General features: G+C 47.7%; 3 protein-coding genes and 2 long non-coding RNA genes across 8 annotated transcripts in view; 4 read left to right on the top strand and 1 right to left on the bottom strand.

Annotated features, from left to right (window-relative positions):
* Positions 1–286: 286 nt before the first annotated feature.
* LOC107834042 (uncharacterized) lies at positions 287–2,032 on the top strand. Its single transcript, XR_001659827.1, has 2 exons — positions 287–1,581; positions 1,617–2,032. It is a non-coding gene; the product is annotated as an uncharacterized LOC107834042 (long non-coding RNA).
* rab3b (RAB3B, member RAS oncogene family) lies at positions 873–6,886 on the bottom strand. Of its 3 annotated transcripts, none has more exons than XM_007579105.2 (5): positions 6,700–6,886; positions 5,153–5,377; positions 3,227–3,345; positions 3,017–3,141; positions 873–2,487 (listed from the first exon to the last, which is right to left on the bottom strand). In XM_007579105.2, the coding sequence occupies exons 2-5, from the start codon at positions 5,375–5,377 to the stop codon at positions 2,303–2,305; spliced, it is 654 nt and encodes a 217-aa protein (XP_007579167.1). In that variant the 5' UTR covers positions 6,700–6,886; the 3' UTR covers positions 873–2,302. The 3 variants fall into 3 exon arrangements, with proteins under 3 accessions (XP_007579167.1, XP_007579168.1, XP_016520239.1); XM_007579106.2 differs by lacking the exon at positions 6,700–6,886 and adding an exon at positions 5,471–5,926; XM_016664753.1 differs by lacking the exons at positions 5,153–5,377; positions 6,700–6,886 and adding an exon at positions 3,418–3,630.
* LOC107834043 (uncharacterized) lies at positions 3,717–4,919 on the top strand. Its single transcript, XR_001659828.1, has 5 exons — positions 3,717–4,013; positions 4,111–4,240; positions 4,348–4,464; positions 4,570–4,816; positions 4,908–4,919. It is a non-coding gene; the product is annotated as an uncharacterized LOC107834043 (long non-coding RNA).
* A 2,489-nt stretch (positions 6,887–9,375) lies between the features above and the next one.
* On the top strand, positions 9,376–16,279 carry dbt (dihydrolipoamide branched chain transacylase E2). 2 transcript variants are annotated; one of them, XM_007579107.2, is made up of 11 exons: positions 9,376–9,432; positions 10,762–10,891; positions 11,001–11,076; positions 11,249–11,430; positions 11,507–11,631; positions 11,825–12,068; positions 12,776–12,942; positions 13,017–13,094; positions 13,171–13,362; positions 13,427–13,498; positions 15,539–16,279. In XM_007579107.2, exons 1-11 carry the CDS (start codon positions 9,388–9,390, stop codon positions 15,704–15,706), a joined length of 1,479 nt encoding a protein of 492 aa, XP_007579169.1. In that variant the 5' UTR covers positions 9,376–9,387; the 3' UTR covers positions 15,707–16,279. The 2 variants fall into 2 exon arrangements, with proteins under 2 accessions (XP_007579169.1, XP_016520219.1); XM_016664733.1 differs by lacking the exon at positions 9,376–9,432 and adding an exon at positions 9,505–9,712.
* Positions 16,280–16,456: 177 nt separating this feature from the next.
* Positions 16,457–18,335, top strand: part of lrrc39 (leucine rich repeat containing 39) — a 14,260-nt gene continuing 12,381 nt past the window's right edge. Inside the window, exon 1 of the mRNA XM_016664743.1 lies at positions 16,457–16,514. The gene's annotated coding sequence lies outside the window, so the exon portion shown is untranslated. The remainder of the gene's footprint in view (positions 16,515–18,335) is intronic.

Consider the following 18,335-nt stretch of genomic DNA (forward strand, 5'->3'; position numbering starts at 1 on the left):
AAAAATTGCACTTCCTGAATCTATTTCGAGAGATATGGTAACCTTTGGAGTATTATTGAAAAACAAAACAATGGAACTATGTTGTAACATAATATTTTGTTTGGCAAAAAAATTTATTCATAAACAAAGAATGCTTAAATCATCTCCAGTGTTTAAACTTTTTTTATTTGAATTCCATTTATTTTTTAAATCTCTTAAATGTATTGGGTCATTTGAATTCCTGACTGAATTTTTAATGGAACTGCCCATCAATCTATGTCAGTCCTAACATATAAATCCCCTTGTTGCTAATTCAGTTAGTTTCATTATTATTATTATTATTATTATTATTATTATTATTATTATATGTTTTTATTTTTCTCCTTAGCAATCCTTGTATTTCCTTTGAAATACAAATACTGCTGTATTTGTATTTCTTGTTTGTATTTACCTTGTTTAAATAAAGTTTGATAAAAAAAAAATCGCTGCAATACTGAGATGTGCTAACTAACTAGCTTGTTGCATTGTGCGCTGTATGTAAGCTGGCGAACTAACCTCAGACTGTCAACGAATAATAAACATGACATTGCATTTACTGAAAAAAAAAAAACGGTCCCATTTCCAAATAAGGTATGAGACTGACCGCGGTCTGTCCCGCCCCTTCCTGTTTGCTCCAGCGAGGTTCTTCTCGTCAGAACCCCGATCAGGATCGGGCCCATATTTATGACATAATCAGTGCTCACTCCATCAGCTGCTTTCCAATTGGATGAAGCTACATGTGAAAAAGGAATCAAGCTGAGTTCCAGAACCAACCCAAGAATAGGACCAAACCGATCCACGACAAAGTCAGAACCTGGATCCTGGTCTGAACAAAACCGAAAGAAGATGTGTTCTGATGAAAGACTGTGGTTTTTATTATACTAAGAATCATCTACAATATACAAACACAATATTTTGTACAATCACTTTGTGCTTCTCCGGGCGGAGCAAACCGTAAGACAACAAGTTCACAGAATTAGTCATAAAAATAAGCTCAAACTCAACAACGGTATATTTAGCTCTAACTCTATCATTTACAGTTTCACCTCAAAATAAAATAACACAATATTATCGTTTATTCTCATCGGGGGCAGATGGGGGAGCTCTTACAGCTGGACAGGTTATTGATATCATGGTAATTATATTTAACAATATCACACACACACACACCTGCTCATGTGAAACACACTGCAAACATGGCGGCTACAAGACAACACCTGCTAAGGGGGCGGAGCCTCCTCACGCTCCAATGAATGACTAAAAACAGCTTCAGAGTGACGCCAGCATGAGGCTCGGCTGCAGGCTGAGAGGAACCGTCCAGACTGGACTGGACCCGACCGGAGCGGGATGGACCACGAACTGGGATGAACTGGCCTGATTCAGCTGAATTGGCCGGAACTGTTCTTTCCTGAGCTGAACAGTCTGGAACGAAATGACCCACTCCAGGCAAAACTGCGGTGGACTGCCTCGGGTCTGGACTGACTGTTATAACTCTTCACATGACGAGTCTGGATGCTGGAGGTCAGAAGGAGTCTAATCAGTGCTGGGTTGAATGTTCGGCAGGTGACTTGCGTTCGTGATGAGTCATTGTTCGGCAGGTGACCATACTTGTCAAGTTTAGAATTTGAGAATATGGGAAATGTCGTCGTCCGGTGCTATTGTCAGAGGTCAGAGCAGGGGTGGGGGCATAATACGGGAAAAGGGGGTAAGAAATGCTAGCCAAAAACAGGAGACTTGAGAGGTATGCAGGTGACTCATATTGACCTGTAGTTGACCTCTCGGTGTTTCACCTACTTCGCTGTTTTACTGAGCAGAGTGGAGCTCATTGGGCCAATCAGGTGTTAGAAGGTTTCCTGCTGTCAGCCTCATCATGGCTTTAACTGCAGCTGGAAGTTCTGGTTGCATTGGGGCTCAGGATGTTCAGGCGGTTCAGTAGAAACACTAAACTCTTGGAGGTGCGGACACAGAAAGGACAGCAGCCACTAAGTGCTACTCATCCGTACAGTCTGTAGGTGGCATTGTGGGCTATCCTAAACTGATACTCTACTGCCATTTGAATGAAGAACCAATGGACCGGCCTGGTTAAGGCGGGACGGGACCTCCAGCGATCAGCCGGCCTCAGGTACACAGACGGAGTGGATTCCTGGATGTCAGCAGGAGTGATAACTGACGGCTCACAAACATGGACTGAAGCAGAGCGGGTGTGGAGGAATGTCTCAACAGTCAGACTATCTGATCTTTTTATTTTACCTACAGCTCAGGATGGGGGGAAGTGGACCGATGATCAGCAGCATTTCTGAGGTAGCTGGGCAGGCTTGTCGGTCAGTCTGGTGGTCTTAGATCCAGGAGCTACTGGTGCCTCCACGTCCACACGTTCAGACATCTTTACACAGATGATGTCTACCAGGCGCTCAAAAACCTGACGTACATTGATGTTCTCCTTGGCACTCGCCTCATAGTATTCAAACCCTGCAGGAGACAGGCAAAGGTCACACCAGAAGTCTCCAGTCTGTGGTTGGAAAGCCTGGTTTACCAAACTTTGACCTGTGATGTTTCTGCTGAAAATGCTTCTAGAAATGTTTAGTGGAAGGTCTCTGATAAGGTCTTAGTGGGTCAGTAATTGCTCAAAATCTCTAAAAGTACCACTTGGCATACCTCCAGTCCTCCAGCGATACCATCCTGCAGTTTTCAGGGTTCATTCCCACCAATCCTGTTCAGTCCACTTTAACCCAACTCCAGTCCGTCTGCCTAGTCAAAGTTTGGTTGGTTTGACTCAGAGCAGAGAGACAGAGAACTGGATTTTCAGCCATTTGGTTCAGGGATGTCTCTAAGAGCTGCAGGACAGTATCTTAGGACCTGGTCCCCTGGTTGACTGGCATCAAACTGAAAATCACTGTAAATCATTATAGAGACAATAAAGTATTCAGGAATGCCCTGATAACAGATTATCCTGACTACTGTGAGTTTTTATTTCCTTCTAAAACTAACTAATGCACACCTAGCTGGTCCGCCAGGTGTTTTCCTTTCTCAGGTGGTACCACTCTCTCCACGTCCATGTCACACTTGTTGCCCACCATGATGACCTGGGCGTTGTCCCACGAGTACGTCTTGATCTGGGTGGCCCTGTGGACACAGAGCGACAGCTAGCTGGAAGGGATTCACACCTACTGACATCACGACGCAAGCCAGCATCTGACCAATCCCCTACCAGTCCTGGACCGCATTGAACGACTCCTCGTTGGTGATGTCATACATGAGGATGAAGCCCATGGCTCCTCGGTAGTAAGCCGTGGTGATGGTGCGATAGCGCTCCTGCCCTGCAGTGTCCTGGACACAAACAGGAAATGAAAGGACCATTCAGGTTCTGGTTCTGGTCTAATTCCTGGTGGACATAAATACCTCCAGAGACGAGCTTTCAAGAAGCATCAAGACGCGCCGTCTGAACCAGCAGCCCCGCTCCCAGACCAAACTAATGGAACCCAGAGCTAAATGGAGAGTAAAACACTTCTTCCTCATTTCTCTGAGGAAGAAGAATGCAGCTGAACTTCCTGCTGCAGCGTCATGGTGATGACTAAAGCTCCCATGATGCTCTCCACCAGGAACGACTGCAGCTGCTCCACACATCTGAGGATTCAGTCTATTTTTACTCCTCACAGGACTGAATCAGTTACACACACAGATAAACCAGATAAACACACACATACATCCCTGCATATCTGCTGGGTCTCAATGCGTTCAGCCTCACACGTGTCCCTTTAATTATCTCCAAAATGACGCCGTTTGAGTCTGTTTTTGTCTTTATCTCTGTGTGTGCGAGGCAGTAGGGAAGTGAGCATGAAGACTTGTTGCCATGGCAACAACATACCTACCGAAAGACCAGCACAGCAGGGAGCACGTCTGTCACAGCAGAACACCATGTCTCAATCCAGAGAGCTGGTGGTTCCTACAAACATGTCTGTTCCTACTGATGGTACTAATGACGGTTCCTACTGAAGGTTCCTATTGAAAAAGGTCCCTACTGAAGGTTCCTACTCATAGTTCCTACTGATGGTTCCTACTAAATGTTCCTATTGAAGGTTAGTACTGAAGAAGGTTCCTACTGAAGGTTCTTACTGAGGGTTCCTACTGAAGGTTCCTACTAAATGTTCCTACAGAAGGTTCCTACTGAAGGTTCCTACATATGGTTCCTACTGAGGGTTCCTACTGATGGTTCCTATTGAAGGTTCCTACTAAATGTTTCTACAGAAGGTTCCTACTGAAAAAGGTTCCTACTGAGGATTCAAACTGTATGTTCCTATTGATGGTTCCTACTAAAGGTTCCTACTGGAGGTCCCTACTGAGGGTTCCTACTGATGGTTCCTACTGATGGTCCCTACTGAGGGCTCCTACTGATGGTTCCTACTGAGGGTTCCTACTGAAGGTTCCTACTGAGGGTTCCTACTGATGGTCCCTACTGAGGGTTCCTACTGATGGTTCCTATTGTAGGGTTCCTATTGTAGGTTCCTACTAAATGTTCCTACTGAGAGTTCCTACTAAATGTTCCTATTGAAGGTTCCTACTAAATGTTCCTATTGAAGGTTCCTACTAAATGTTCCTACTGAAGGTTCCTACTGATGGTCCCTACTGAAGGTTCCTACTGATGGTCCCTACTGATGGTTCCTACTGATGGTCCTTACTGATGGTCCCTACTGATGGTTCCTACTGATGGTTCCTACTGATGGTCCCTACTGATGGTCCCTACTGATGGTTCCTACTGATGGTCCCTACTGATGGTCCCTACTGAAGGTTCCTACTGATGGTCCTTATTGATGGTCCCTACTGATGGTCCCTACTGATGGTTCCTACTGATGGTCCTTACTGATGGTCCCTACTGATGGTCCCTACTGAAGGTTCCTACTGATGGTCCCTACTGATGGTCCCTACTGATGGTTCCTACTGATGGTCCTTACTGAGGGTTCCTACTGATGGTTCCTACTGATGGTTCCTAGTCCCCCTTTCCCTATTCATTCTGGAGTCCCTCCCATTCAGCCTATGGCTGCACTCCATCCCGAAGCTCCGCCCATCCAACATGCAACCCCGCCCAACCAGTCAGAAGCTCCTCCCTGTTCAGGATTAAGCTCCGCCCCGTCCTCACCCAGATCTGCAACTTGATCCTCTTGTCGTTACGGTAAACGGTCTTGACCTTGAAGTCGATGCCGACGGTGCTGACGAAGGAGTTGCTGAAGGAGTCATCGGCGTAGCGGAACAGGAAGGACGTCTTCCCAACGCTGCTGTTCCCGATGATTAGCAGCTTGAACATGTAGTCGAAGTTCTGGTCGGAGCCGTCCCGCTGGCCATAGCGCTGGTCTGCCTTCGCCATCTGGTGGCGCAAGAGGACAAGTCACATGACCGCGGGCATGATGGCCACTTCTACCAGGCATAACATTACGACCATCGAGCGGTCACCGATTACCTGGCTCACACCTGCCAGCAGCAGAACTTCCTGTTTCCCAGATTAATGAAGGAAAACTGGTCAGAACTGCTGATGATTTTGATGCCGGGACAGGAAGTGGTCGGTCTGGAACAGGAAATGGTCAGACTGGCATCTGGTGTGGGTTGAGCTGGTTCCTGAGGAGGAAGGTCCAGTTGGACCTCATGTCAGGAAAGTTGTCCTGTGTTTGGTTGTAGAGACAAACCCTGGAACATTTCTCAACCAAACCAGACCAATCAGCCAAGAGAACCTCTGACCTTTTGACCTCAACCAAACACCCAGTTGGAGGGCCCGAGACGGAGCCCTGAGGGGCCTCACCGAGAGACCCAGCAGAGGAACTCCAGCTGTTGGTGAAACCAGAACCAGAACCATGAACACCTGAGGATAATTGTCTCGTCTGATTGGACCCTGAGCTCAGAGCTCCACTGGTGGACCTGATGCTTACACGCTTGCAACCAGGCAACCAGCAGGAGATGTGCAGATGTTCCTGCAGAAGCGTCAGATGAAGAACATTTGTCTCATGGATTCCAACCGTCATGGAGTCCAGAGGTTCTGACTTGGAGGTTCTGATGATTTTGGAGGTTCTGACCCACACCAGAACCGTACTGCCATCATGTGTCCTTTAGGTGAAACTCCGGTCATGTGACTGAGCAGTGCCTTGTTGTCATGGGAGTCAGCTGGATCCATCCTATCAGATCCATGACCCGGTTCTGATGCAAGACTCTCAGGAGGTTCTGGACGCTCGGTCCCACCTGAGCACCGTCACCATGGAGACAGGCTCAGCAGCAGCTCAGCGGTCTCTTAGTGAAAACAGGAAGCTGCTTCAGAACCGAGTCCGAACCCGCTGGGTCACTGCGTTTCTGGTTGGGTTCTGCAGCTGGAGCAACTGGACCCATCAGAGCTGGAGGTCACCTGTCCACCACCAACTGGTTCTGGTTCCGGTTCTCTAAACCTAGAGACAGAACGTCTACAGAAGTTCTGATGGGTCAGTTTGATTAGAAGGTTCTGTTCTGGCCCAACAGAATCCCCGGAGTTCTGTTCTGGTTCTGGGCCTGCAAATACCAGAACCCTGCAGAAAGCACCAACAGAACCAACAGAACCGCGACCAGACAGAATCAGATTCTGATCCAGATTGTTTGGATCAGAGAAGATCAGCAGAGAGTCAGACTCCACCCTGGGTTCGGTTCGGTATAGATGTGCGGCGGGCTCACCTCAGCTGGGCGGGTCCGATGCGCGCTCCCTGCAGCAGAATAAAACCCAGAGCGGTTCCGGACCGGAACACGATCAGAACCAGCAGCTCCGCTTCAGCCGAACCGAGTCACTCTCCGCGCGCGCGCGGCTTCACGCGGACCTGCTGAATGGTAAGAGGTGGCAGCCAATCAGAGAGCGGCTCCGTGCCGCGCGCAGTGACTCATGGCTGCTCCGGAGTCCATCTGCGGCACGCGCCCGCGCGCGTGCACGCGGAGCAAGTCTGAAGATAAAAAAAAGAGAAATAAAAACAGAAAATGGAAGAGAGAAAAACATGAGAAAAATAAAGTACAATTTTTTTTAGAAACCTCAGAAACCATGTTAGAAATAACAAACAGAAAATTAACCGAAAAGTCAAGGAGTCCAGAGATTCTGACTCTGGACTCCATGAAACCGAGACAGAAGCAGATCAGACGTACTGGATGGCTTCAGTCCAGATTTAAAGGAAAATGTTTCTGATCAATATCTGGATTATTGATCACACGCTGAGGACAAAAGTGCAACGAATGAACAAATGCATGAGTCTAACTGAGGGGTGACTGAGGCACCAGCTGTGAGTTGAACATCAGAACCAGGAAGTCCTGATGAAGGTTTCTTTTAAAGGGCCAGTGTCGTGTAAAATCAATTTTTAATCTGTCCATCATGTTTCTCCCTGGAGTGTCGCTTTGATTCTTTCATGTTTGATAAGTATTTTAATCTCCATGGCAACTGTTCAGCTGGGTGGCCCTAGCCCCGCCTTCAAAAGCGCAGCTCCTCCCCCTCTCAGCTCCTTCAGACTAGCCAGCTGCAGTTAGCAAACAACTGCTGAGCTCACTATAGGAGCTGCTGCTCAGATCAGTGCTGGTAAGAAAATTAAAGGGTTAATAGAGGAGCCATGTTGGGACGACTTCCTGGAGGCGGAGCTTCAGAGAGAGCAGGAGGTTTTTAAGAAACAGAGGCCCAATTTCAAGATGCTAAATCAGGAAGTAAAATTTCTGATATAACATTTTTATAACAACTGAAGGTAACGTAGTTACTTGATTATGCTTAAATAATTTGATAGCATATGTAATTGTATGTTTTGTTTTATATATCTACCTGTGATGTTGTGAAGCACTTTGCTCAGCTGAGGTTGTTGTAAATGTGCTATAAAAATAAGCTTTGACCTGGAAAACATATAATTATGCTTCTTTAAGGAGTAGAATTATTATAATTATTGTAATTATAGAATATTATAAACCAATAAAAAAACTATTTAATGCAGAAATTATGGGCTGAAGGAAAAGTATGTTTAATAGCTGCTTAAAGGTTATTTTAAAAATACTTTAAATCTGACAAACGAGCTCGTCCTGTATTTGATGAATATTACATGTATATATTATAAATTATATTATGGATGGATTAGCTGTCATCGTTTTGCCGGTTCTTCTGATCAATCTGGACCTAAACTCTCTGACGTCATGATGTCACCTTAAGTTGTTCCTGAACGCACCATGCAGAACGGAACAAAACCTCAGCTGGTTCTGGACCCATCAAAAGCTTCAGGTATTGTATGAAATTCTGCCCCCCTGTGTCGGGAGCGCGCACTGCAGCCAGAGAGGATCCGACCATTTCCACGGCGCTTCTGATCGATTTATCGGTAAAACAACTCATATAATCATGTCAAGATTGTAACTTTCAGTTTAATTGGCAACTAACAAAATGGTAAAATAAATAAATAAACGAGATCTTCTTACACCGTTTTGTGTTGCTTTTTAATCGCCAAGAGAGAATCGGTCTGTTTCCAACTTTTGTCACTTAAGCCTGACAATTAAAAGTCAGTCACCAAACACAGGTTTCCAACACGTTGTGTGTATTTATGATCTTTCATTGCTGATATAAGAGGATGGAAGTTGCTAGTGTAGGCTTTGTGGAAAATCCCGTTATAATGTAAAATATGACAGATTACTGAATAAAAGAAATTTCTACATGCTATTACACAAAACAATCTTTGAGAATTCGGAAACAGTTGGGAATATTTCAGCTGCCAGAAATAAGCTATTCCCCTGTTCAACGCTCTTTGGAGGGGAACGGATATTTCAGGCAGTTAAAATATATGGTTCCCCCCTCATAACTTTGGCAAATAATGATGAATTACCAAAATCACGGGATTTATTGTTGATAAAAAGATGAATAAGCACAGTTAAAGACTTGCCAGTGAATTAATTTGTTCCCATGTTACACGGAACCCCAGGGGTTAACCCTTCCCCCACGGGGAAGACCCAGGACACGCTGGAGGGACTGTCTCTTGGCTGACCTGGGAACGCCTTGGGGTTCCCCCAGAGGAACTGGAAGAAGTGGCTGGGAGAAAGAGAAGTCTGGGCCTCCCTTCTGAAGCTGCTGCCCCGCGACCTGACCCCGGATGAAACGGAAGAAAATGGATGGATGGATGGATGTTAGAGGGAGAACAGATGTCTATGGTCAGACCCGCCTCTCTGGCTACAGTGCGCGCTCCCGACACAGGGGGGCAGAATTTCATAGGGGGGCAGACAAGGTCGGTTCCCTAACATTAATGAGCTATAATCTGAGCCGCTTCCTGTCGCTGAGTGGCGCTGTTTCCGCCTCCTGCCGCAGAAGAAGAACGCGGAGCGCGCTGATTGGCTGCAGTCGGGGGCGTGCAGCGGAGAGCACAGATGGCGGCGGTGACCAGAGGATCCTTCAGCGCTCTCAGAGTTCTGGTGAGGAGCAAACCGAACCGGAACCACGCCGAAACGAACTTGAACCACACTGGAACCCAACCAGGCCGCTTTGCTTTTTAGCGCCTGCGCGGCTGACGCTAAAAGCTGCTGGTGACGCAGGCGTTACGTCACTACGGTGCTAACTGAGGCTAAATGGGTTGTGATGGTATGGATCCGGGTCGGTTCCGTTCTGGAGCAACGGACAGCGGGTTCTGTCTTTCCCGAACCGAACCGGTGGGCTCCCCTGAGCTGCTGGTTCCGGTAGAATCCAGGGTTGATGGTGCGTTCATGTTCTGTCAGAGATTCTGCTGCTGACGGCTCGGTCCAGTTGGATCCCAGTCTGAAGAAAGCCGCAGCTGTTGGTCATAATGTTCTGCCTGCTCTGGGACTGGGAGAACATTATCTGACAGGTCTGTTCCTGTTTCTATGAACAGTGGTCACTCTGGTGCTGGGATGCCCCAGGGTTCAGGTTTGGGCCCACTCCTCCTTCTATGCGCCCACTGGGCCTTATTTTAAATCGCTACAGTATCGTCTCATACCATGTGTATGCTGACGATATTCACATATATTGTTCATTTCCATCCTCTGAATTGTATAAATTGACTGAACTCAGTAACTGCCTGTCTGGCACTAAAATCTGTCTGAATGACAACCACCTCAGGCAGGACCGAGACGCTTATCGTAGCTCCTGGTGATAAAATCACAGAAATCAGGAAGCATCTTGGGTTTTTAAACCCTGGGAACAAAAATAGCCTCAGAAATCTGGGCGTTCTGTCATTGGACAATCATTGCAAACTGTTAGCTGGCAACTGATTTTACCATTTAAGGAATATTTGGAAGCTGCGAGCTTTTTTATCACATGATGAGTTAGAAAGTCTGTCCATTTTTATTTCTTCTCGTTCAGACTTCTGTAACGGCCTTTTAGTGGCTCTGAGTGAATCCTCCATGGCTGCAGCCGGGCTTTGAACCAGAACCCACAGAACAGATCACATAACTCCGGTTCTGGCCTCTCTGCTCTGGCTCCCGGTGTATTGTAGGACTCACTTTACAGCCAGGAGACGTGTTGATGTTCAATCTACCCGATGGAGGAATTTAATACCTATAATTTTAGTAGGTATAAGCTGGTTTAGGGGTTTTGTTGTGAGGATCCGGGTAGTTTCTGGAATTTTTCTCTCCAAGATTTTCCTGAGGCGGTCCAGAGGAAAATGTTCTGAGGTCCATTTGAGATCAGGAGCAGATTGTTGTTTCTAACTGACCCTTTAATCACATCCCACTGAACGCCAGTTCCGGTTCTGACCTGGTAACTGTGGTTCTGGTTCTCTCTGCCAGCTGACCCAGCAGTACCGCCGGAGGAGTTTTGGACCCCAGAACCTGAGGCTGAGCAGAACCGAGCCGGTGCCGTCCAGATGGGCCACGTCGCTGCAGACGTCTTGCAGCAGGACGCTGCACACCGCCATGGGTAAGTCCAAACCGGTTCCGGTCTTGGTCATCCCCCGTCCTGGAGGATGCAGTTGCTATGGCGACCTGCAGCCACAAGAACAGCAGCTGATGGCGTCTGTGTCTTGCAGCGCGACACCGACCCGTGGTCCAGTTCAAGCTGTCCGACATCGGAGAGGGCATCATGGAGGTCACGGTCAAGGAGTGGTAGGAACCAGGCCCGGTTCTGCTGGGCCGCAGCAGCATTCGTTAGCTTTTATTAGCTTCTGATTTCATTAGCTCCCACTAGCTCCTGTTACCTTCCTTTAGCTCACATTTGTACTCTTTGAAGTCATGTGACTTCCTGACCAGCCCCTCCACCTGGTCTCACCTGTCTCAGGTACGTGAAGGAGGGGGACAGGGTGTCTCAGTTTGACAGCATCTGTGAGGTCCAGAGCGACAAAGCGTCCGTCACCATCACCAGCCGCTACGACGGCGTCATCAGGAGGCTGTACTACGACGCCGACGCCACCGCCCTGGTGGGCAAGCCGCTGGTGGACATCGAGACGGAGTCTGCATCAGGTGAGGTGGCGCCGACCGTTCCGCCCGGTCCCATCCGTCCCTTCAGGACCACTAGTCTCTGACGTCCGTCCCCCAGAGCTGAGCCAGGAGGATGTGGTGGAGACGCCTGCCATGGCCCATGAGGAGCACACCCACCAAGAGATCAAAGGTCACAAGACCCAGGCCACGCCCGCCGTCCGCCGCCTCGCCATGGAGAACAACGTGAGTCTGTCCCCAGGTCCCTGTCCATCATGTCTCTGTCCATCGTGTCCGTCCCGTTGTTCCTGAGCCGACCGGGCGGTGGCAGCTCTGACCGCCAGATGATCCAGAGATGCACCTGAGGAGTCTGTCCGTGATGGACAGGTGGACAGAAGGTCCAGAGCAGGTATGTGATGTCTCTGCTGCGTCCCCTCAGATCAAGCTCAGTGAGGTGGTGGGGACGGGGAAGGATGGACGCATCCTGAAGGAGGACATCTTGAACTTCCTGGCCAAGCAGACCGGCGCCATCTTGCCTCCAGCTCCTCTCTTCCAGGAGATCCAGACGCCAGGCCCCGCCCCCGTCGCCGCACCACCCCTCAGCGCCCCAGCTGGGGTCAGACCTCCACCTGCGACCCCCAGACCCGTCTTCACCGGGAAGGATGTGACGGAGCCACTCAAAGGTCAGACCCGTTGGACCAGTACCGGGTCATGTGACGTCAGCTGGATCATGTCAATCAAATCAATCAATCAAATTTTATCTGTACAGCAGATTTCAGCAGGAAGACATTTCAAAGAGCTTTACCTCATAACAAACACAAAAACACAAAGTCATGCAGCGTTGAATCAAAACATGACATTAAGTCGATGCCATCAATAAATTCATAATTAATTACGTTTCAAATAAAACTAACCAGGTGGGTTTTAAGTTGAGATTTAAAGGCTCTCAGTGTTTCAGCTGTTTTACAGTTTTCTGGAAGTTTGTTCCAAATTTGTGGTGCATAGAAGCTGAATGCTGCTTCTCCTTGATTGGTTCTGGTTCTGGATGCAGAGCAGAACCAGAACCAGAACCTGAGGGTCTGGAAGGTTGATACAACAACAGCAGATCTTTAATGGTTGTGGTGCTAAACCGTCCAGTGATTTATAAACTAACAGGATTTTACAGTCTGTTCTCTGAGCTACAGCTGCAGGACTGTAGATCTGGTGTTATGTCTCCATCTTCCTGGTTCTAGTCAGAACAGCTGCAGCAGCTTCTGGATCAGCTGCAGCTGGAGGATCGTTTTGGTGGTCAGACCAGTGAAGACGCTGCTGCAGGAAACAATGAGACTGAAGATAAACGCCTGGATGAGGTTCTCTGTGTCGCGCTGAGACATTCCATGTTTGTCTGCAGGTTTCCACAAAGCCATGGTGAAGACGATGACGGCGGCGCTGAAGATCCCTCACTTTGGTTACGGTGACGAGGTCGACCTGAGCCGATTGGTTCTGCTGCGGTCTGAACTGAAGCCGGTCGCTGAGAGACGCGGCGTCAAACTCAGCTACCTGCCGTTCTTCATCAAGGTGAGCGGATAGCTCAGACCGCAGCTGGTTGAGGGTTGAACAGCGATGTTGTGATTGGCTGAACTCTCCCTCAGGCCACCTCCCTCAGCCTGCTTCACTTCCCCATCCTGAACTCGACGCTGGACGAAGGCTGCCAGAACATCACTTTCAAGGTGAGGCGGTCAGCAGGGCCCGTGTGGCAACGCATTACTGACTCGGCTACATGTTGCTGACGCGGCGTCTCGGCAGGCGTCCCATAACATCGGCGTTGCCATGGACACCAGCCAGGGCCTGCTGGTCCCCAGCGTGAAGAGCGTCCAGCTGCTCAGCGTCTTCCAGGTGGCCCAGGAGTTGACCCGGCTGCAGGCGTTGGGCGCCGCCGGCCAGCTGGGGACGGCCGAGCTGAGCGGGGGAACCTTCACTCTGTCCAACATCGGATCGGTGAGTCCGCCGGGCTTCCTGACCCGGTCCGACCCGGTCTGACCGCTCTGTGTTTCTGTTTCAGATCGGAGGGACGTACGCCAAGCCGGTCATTCTTCCTCCAGAGGTCGCCATCGGAGCTCTGGGGAAAATCCAGGTTGGTTCCAGAACCAGCTCCAGAACCGAACCCGTTCCAGGTCTGCACGAGTGTTGGTCCAGACCGGGGTCAACCCTTCAGTAGGGGTCACGTGAAGGTCACATGGAGGCCCTGAGCGCCCTCAGCTGGAGGAAGACCGTGTCAGTAAAACTATTCCAGCTGCGGGCGACGAAAATGAAAACCTGACTTGATTTAATAATCGTTCAGGAAACAGTTCTCAGTTTTCAGCCACAGTTTAAATTCGCGTTCTCAACGTGGGCGGTACCGCCCCCTGGGGGCCGTTCAGAGGACGGCAGGGGGCGCTGGGATTCCTCTGGGGGGCGTTTGGTCGAAGGTAAACTTTACACCTTACAATCACAACAATACCAGTTTAGACTTTGAGCAACTTGGTAAAACTGTATTGTGTAACATTAAATCATGCTTGGCTAGAACTATATCGATGGCAGCTCTTCTTCTTCTTCTTCTTCTATTCAGTGTTTGTAGCTTGTAGCTCCTGGTACTAGTAGCTTCACCGCATCAGTTCAGCGTCTCACCGGCTGATGACGTTGCTGTGATTCACTTTGTCTGGTATTTTTGTACACATGTTTTTTTCAGTTCTGTGATCATGTTAAAGCAGCAACTTATATTAAAGTGTTTTATTTCCGTTTGAAAGCTGCCCGCTTCCATGGAAGGACAACAAAAAATCGCTCTTATAAACATGTAATGACTAAAATCACAATACCCTCACTGTGTGTCCCTCTGAAAAATGAACCATTTAAATAAAGAAATCCCTCCATGGTGAGAGAGCCTTCATTTTAACACCGGAGCTGTAAGCGGTCCGGTATGAAACGGGGCTGATAGAACAACACAGCACTTTTAAATTTTAAGTTATAAAAGGTTTATGTCAGTCTGCCTTTTCCCCATCGATACGCTTCCCGAACCTTCGCACCGTAGGGGGTTAAAAAAAACAACGACGCGCACATTGCTCAAAACTCTGAAACAGGAGAAGCGGGACATAAAACGGAGCGACGAACTAGATGTGAATTATGGCATAAAAACAGAGAATCTGACGCTGAACAGTGAAAAATCAACATGATGTGAAACATGATGATTAGGAGGAGCAGCAGGTGATGAGTGAAGATTAATGATGGTCAATAAACGATCAAATAAATCTAACAACAGGAAATGAACTGAAGTGGACATAGCAATAAACCAAGAGAGGATAATACTAGTCAAAGGAAACTAAATGACACTCCATGACACTTTCAGTTTGACTCATTAGGATTTGATTAAGAACCAGATTTGTTCTTTGTAATTTCTGTCCAGTAAAACTATTAATCTATAATCAATAGACACGTCTATATAAAGATATAATCCATGTTTCTGTCTCATATTTGTATGGCATTAAAAGGAACTTTAGTTTTTCTGCACCACCAGAACCTGTCAGAACCACTGAAGAGAAGAAGGGCTGTGATTAATGTAGTTCCAGTTCTATCCATGTTTTAATGCTGCAGAGCTCAGTCGTTTGCAAGTAGTTCAAAGTTTAAACTGGCATGTTGAACATTTTTTATTGGTCATTTTGTGCAAGATTTAACAACTAGAAAATGACAAAGAACAAGAATATTTTTCCACTCTGATTGGCTGCTGTTGGCCTACAGATTTTAACTTGAATGTTCATTAAATTTTTCATAGACGCCTGTGAAAATAATTTCTATTCTCATGGCTTTTTTGTTCTCTGGGAAATTATTTTGATGATAAATACAGAAACAAGCATAAAAATCAAAAAAACATCTACAATAGTGACAGTAATATTAAGGATAAAATAATAGTCAGTGCAAAGTAGCCTGCAAATTTTTTGGTGGGGGCGGTGAGGGACCTGGATGAAGGCTAGGGGGCGCTGGCCCAAAAAGGTTGAGAAACTGGTTTAGATCATAAAACGGTGAATGATCTGATCCTACCAGCCAGGTGAGACCAGGTGTTCCTGATCGGCCAATCAGAGTGAGGATCCATCCAGGGGGGATTCTGATTGGTTCTCTAGGATTAACTGTTGTTTCCTTCCAGGTTCTGCCGCGGTTCGACCCAGACGGTCAGGTGAAGGCGGCCCACATCATGAAGGTGAGCTGGTCGGCGGATCACCGCCTCATCGACGGCGCCACCATGTGTCGCTTCTCCAACCTGTGGCGGGAGTACCTGGAGAACCCAGCCAGCATGGTTCTGGATCTGAAATAGACACTTGTACCATGAGCCCCGGGGAGGCCGGCCCCTCGGGCCCACGGCCCCGCCCATCCCACGCCTTCACTTCCTGTTTGTGTCTGAGGCCTTCCTGTCGCTCCGTAGCTTCCTTGTTGCCTTTGAGCAGGACCCTGGGGGCGGTTACCATGACAACCAAGTAGACGCCGGGAGATCCAGAACCATCCGGCAGGTTCCTCACAACCACAGGTTGTGACCAGCTGACCTTTCAGGCTCCGCCCCTCCTCCTGTAGCACTGGAGCTACTGGGCGCCGCGTAACCGTGGTTACGGGTGGCGTCCCATGTCGGTCCTTCATGTCCCGCGTGTCTTTGGCACTGCCCCGGGTCAAAGGTCAGCTGCAAAGTCTGGCCCGGTGGCTCTGGAGGGCCGCAGTCGGACCCGGTTTGGCTCAACGAGTCGGGAGCCGGGCCGGTTCAGAACCAGAGCGTCTCCTGATGATGGGGTGGTCGGTGTCGCCGCCCTGCTGGCAGCTCCAGGGTCCTGCTCCGGTCACAGTCATGTAAACCTTTTCTATGTTTAGTGGGAAGATCTCAATAAAGCTGCTGAAAACACTTCCTGTCTGGTTCTGGTCCAATACGGTTCTGGTCCAACAACAAGGAGACACCAGTCTTACACAGACACAGTCTTGAACACATTCCTACAGGAAGCAGCTGCAGTCAGATCCTTTCGGGTCACACGGCAGCCGGGTCACGTGAACCAGACTGCCGGGTCACGTGACCCGCACTATTCTTGGCCAACAGATCGGAGGTCGGGTTGCAGCATGAAGGACGGCGGCAGAGCTCCAAGGTGAGAATCAGAATTTTACTAACAGTCTGGTTCCAGAACTGGCCAACCGGTCTCTGGTTCTTCAGAGATCCAGATAAAACAGCCTCCTGGTACCGGAGGTCCAGTTTAAAACTGGGTCACAGAAGCTTAGCTGCTCACATTTCCAGCAGTTTGTGGTTGTTAAAGGGCCAGAATCACGTAAAATCTTTCCTTCATCTTTTTAAGAGTTGTGTTGATTCAACCTCCCAGTTGTTAAACACCTGGGTGGACCTAGCCCCGCCTTCAAGACGCAGCTCCGCCCCACTCAATTCCTTCACACTAGCCAGCAGCAATTAGCAGTGACTGCTAGCATGATACTCAGTATTTCATCACAGTATTTAAACCCGACGTAACCCTAAGCACCAAAAGGGAGTTTAAACTCCCAAACAGGTGTTCTGACTATCTGTCATACCTGTAAATCCAGCATACCTTATGGCCGCCAGGAATCTTGGGCCCCCTGACAAAAAATTAGTTTGGGCCCCCCGAGCAGCTGCTGTTACAATGTTTTGAGTCTATTTGACCCATAAAAAGCATCACAATTTTAAAGGCTTGTGGTCCAATACTGACACTAGCACAATATTTACTGTTCATGAATTTAACATCCAACAGTCCACATCCAGTGTGTAAGTAGGCTGCTTAAACTTTTTCTATTAGATACTGCAATGTCTCCCCATGAGCAACAGTCAAAAGCAACGTGCAAAATACACATAAAACAATCCAGACTTCTCAAAATGCTATGTAGTTGCATTTTATTCAAGCTGCAGTACATAACTAATAAAAAATGTATTTTCTCCATATTTGTTAAAGCTGTCACCATGTTGTAGCAGTTTGTTATGAGACAGATAATCTGTGAAAACAATCAATCTCCTCCATCAGCTTCCTGAATTACTATTACTGGTTAAAGTAATGAACCGTTCTGACCAAAACCACCAATCAGAACCAGTAGGACGCTGTTAGCGCTGTCAATCATCCTCATTCACTCACTGCTAAATGTGCTAATGGTGGAGAAACAACTTATCATTACAAGAAACCGTTTATCTGCCGCCATTGTAGCTATGCTAACTAAACTGAGCATTCACAGTTTGAATCTGCACAGCTCTGTGCTATGCTAGCTGTAGCACGGTACAGATCAAGGCGGAGCAGCACCACATGAGATGGTGATTGACAGCACTAAAACTCTCCTGTCACTGATTGGTTGTTTCTAGCACTGGGAGAAAGCAGAGGAAATAGATTTTTCACAGATTACCTCTCATACCATACTGTCACAACATAATGACAGTTTTAACAAATATGTGAAAAAAATATTTATATAAAAGTTACTGCAGCTTTAATTTCACTTAGGAGAGGACGAGTCAGGAGGGACGTGGGTTAGAGCTGCTGCTGGCTGACTCGTCTGTTAAGTGGTAAAAGGTACAAGGGTCAAGTTAGTATATGAAAATGTTGGTAATTTTTTCCCTTAATTCATTAAATGCTGTGAAATTGAGGCAAACAGTTTATAGCTAAGCTAATTATGCTAAATGGTTGATAATCTCACACAGTCTACTGACCTGGGTTATAAATCAACACTCTTGCCTTTCTCTCTTTCTATTTTGTTTTTGAAAACCTGATTCTATAACTTTTCTGAGCAGTATAGTAACTCCCACAGTCGCCGCTGCATTCAGCTGCAGCTTCTACCGACTGTAGCTCCATACGTCACAGTTAAGCGCTCCAAGCAGGAACGAACCATTTAACACAGATAAGGGGGTTCAGGGCAAAAACGGATGTGTGTTTTTTAGTCTGGGAGGGGCAACATTAAATTTTTAC

The sequence above is a fragment of the Poecilia formosa genome, unplaced genomic scaffold (genome assembly GCF_000485575.1).
Source record: "Poecilia formosa unplaced genomic scaffold, Poecilia_formosa-5.1.2 Scaffold508, whole genome shotgun sequence".
Taxonomy (NCBI): Eukaryota; Metazoa; Chordata; class Actinopteri; order Cyprinodontiformes; family Poeciliidae; genus Poecilia; species Poecilia formosa.

What these genes read in the sequence shown, in the direction of transcription:
- rab3b (XM_007579105.2), bottom strand. Translation starts at nt 5,377, where the DNA reads ATGGCGAAGGCAGACCAGCGCTATGGCCAGCGGGACGGCTCCGACCAG. An exon ending in TTCAATGCGGTCCAGGACTG is followed by an intron (nt 3,142 to 3,226) that starts GTAGGGGATTGG and finishes CTGTGTCCACAG; the next exon opens with GGCCACCCAGATCAAGACGT. An exon ending in ACACCTGGCGGACCAGCTAG is followed by an intron (nt 2,488 to 3,016) that starts GTGTGCATTAGT and finishes TGTCTCCTGCAG; the next exon opens with GGTTTGAATACTATGAGGCG.
- dbt (XM_007579107.2), top strand. Translation starts at nt 9,388, where the DNA reads ATGGCGGCGGTGACCAGAGGATCCTTCAGCGCTCTCAGAGTTCTG. An exon ending in TCAGCGCTCTCAGAGTTCTG is followed by an intron (nt 9,433 to 10,761) that starts GTGAGGAGCAAA and finishes TCTCTCTGCCAG; the next exon opens with CTGACCCAGCAGTACCGCCG. An exon ending in CGAGACGGAGTCTGCATCAG is followed by an intron (nt 11,431 to 11,506) that starts GTGAGGTGGCGC and finishes TCCGTCCCCCAG; the next exon opens with AGCTGAGCCAGGAGGATGTG.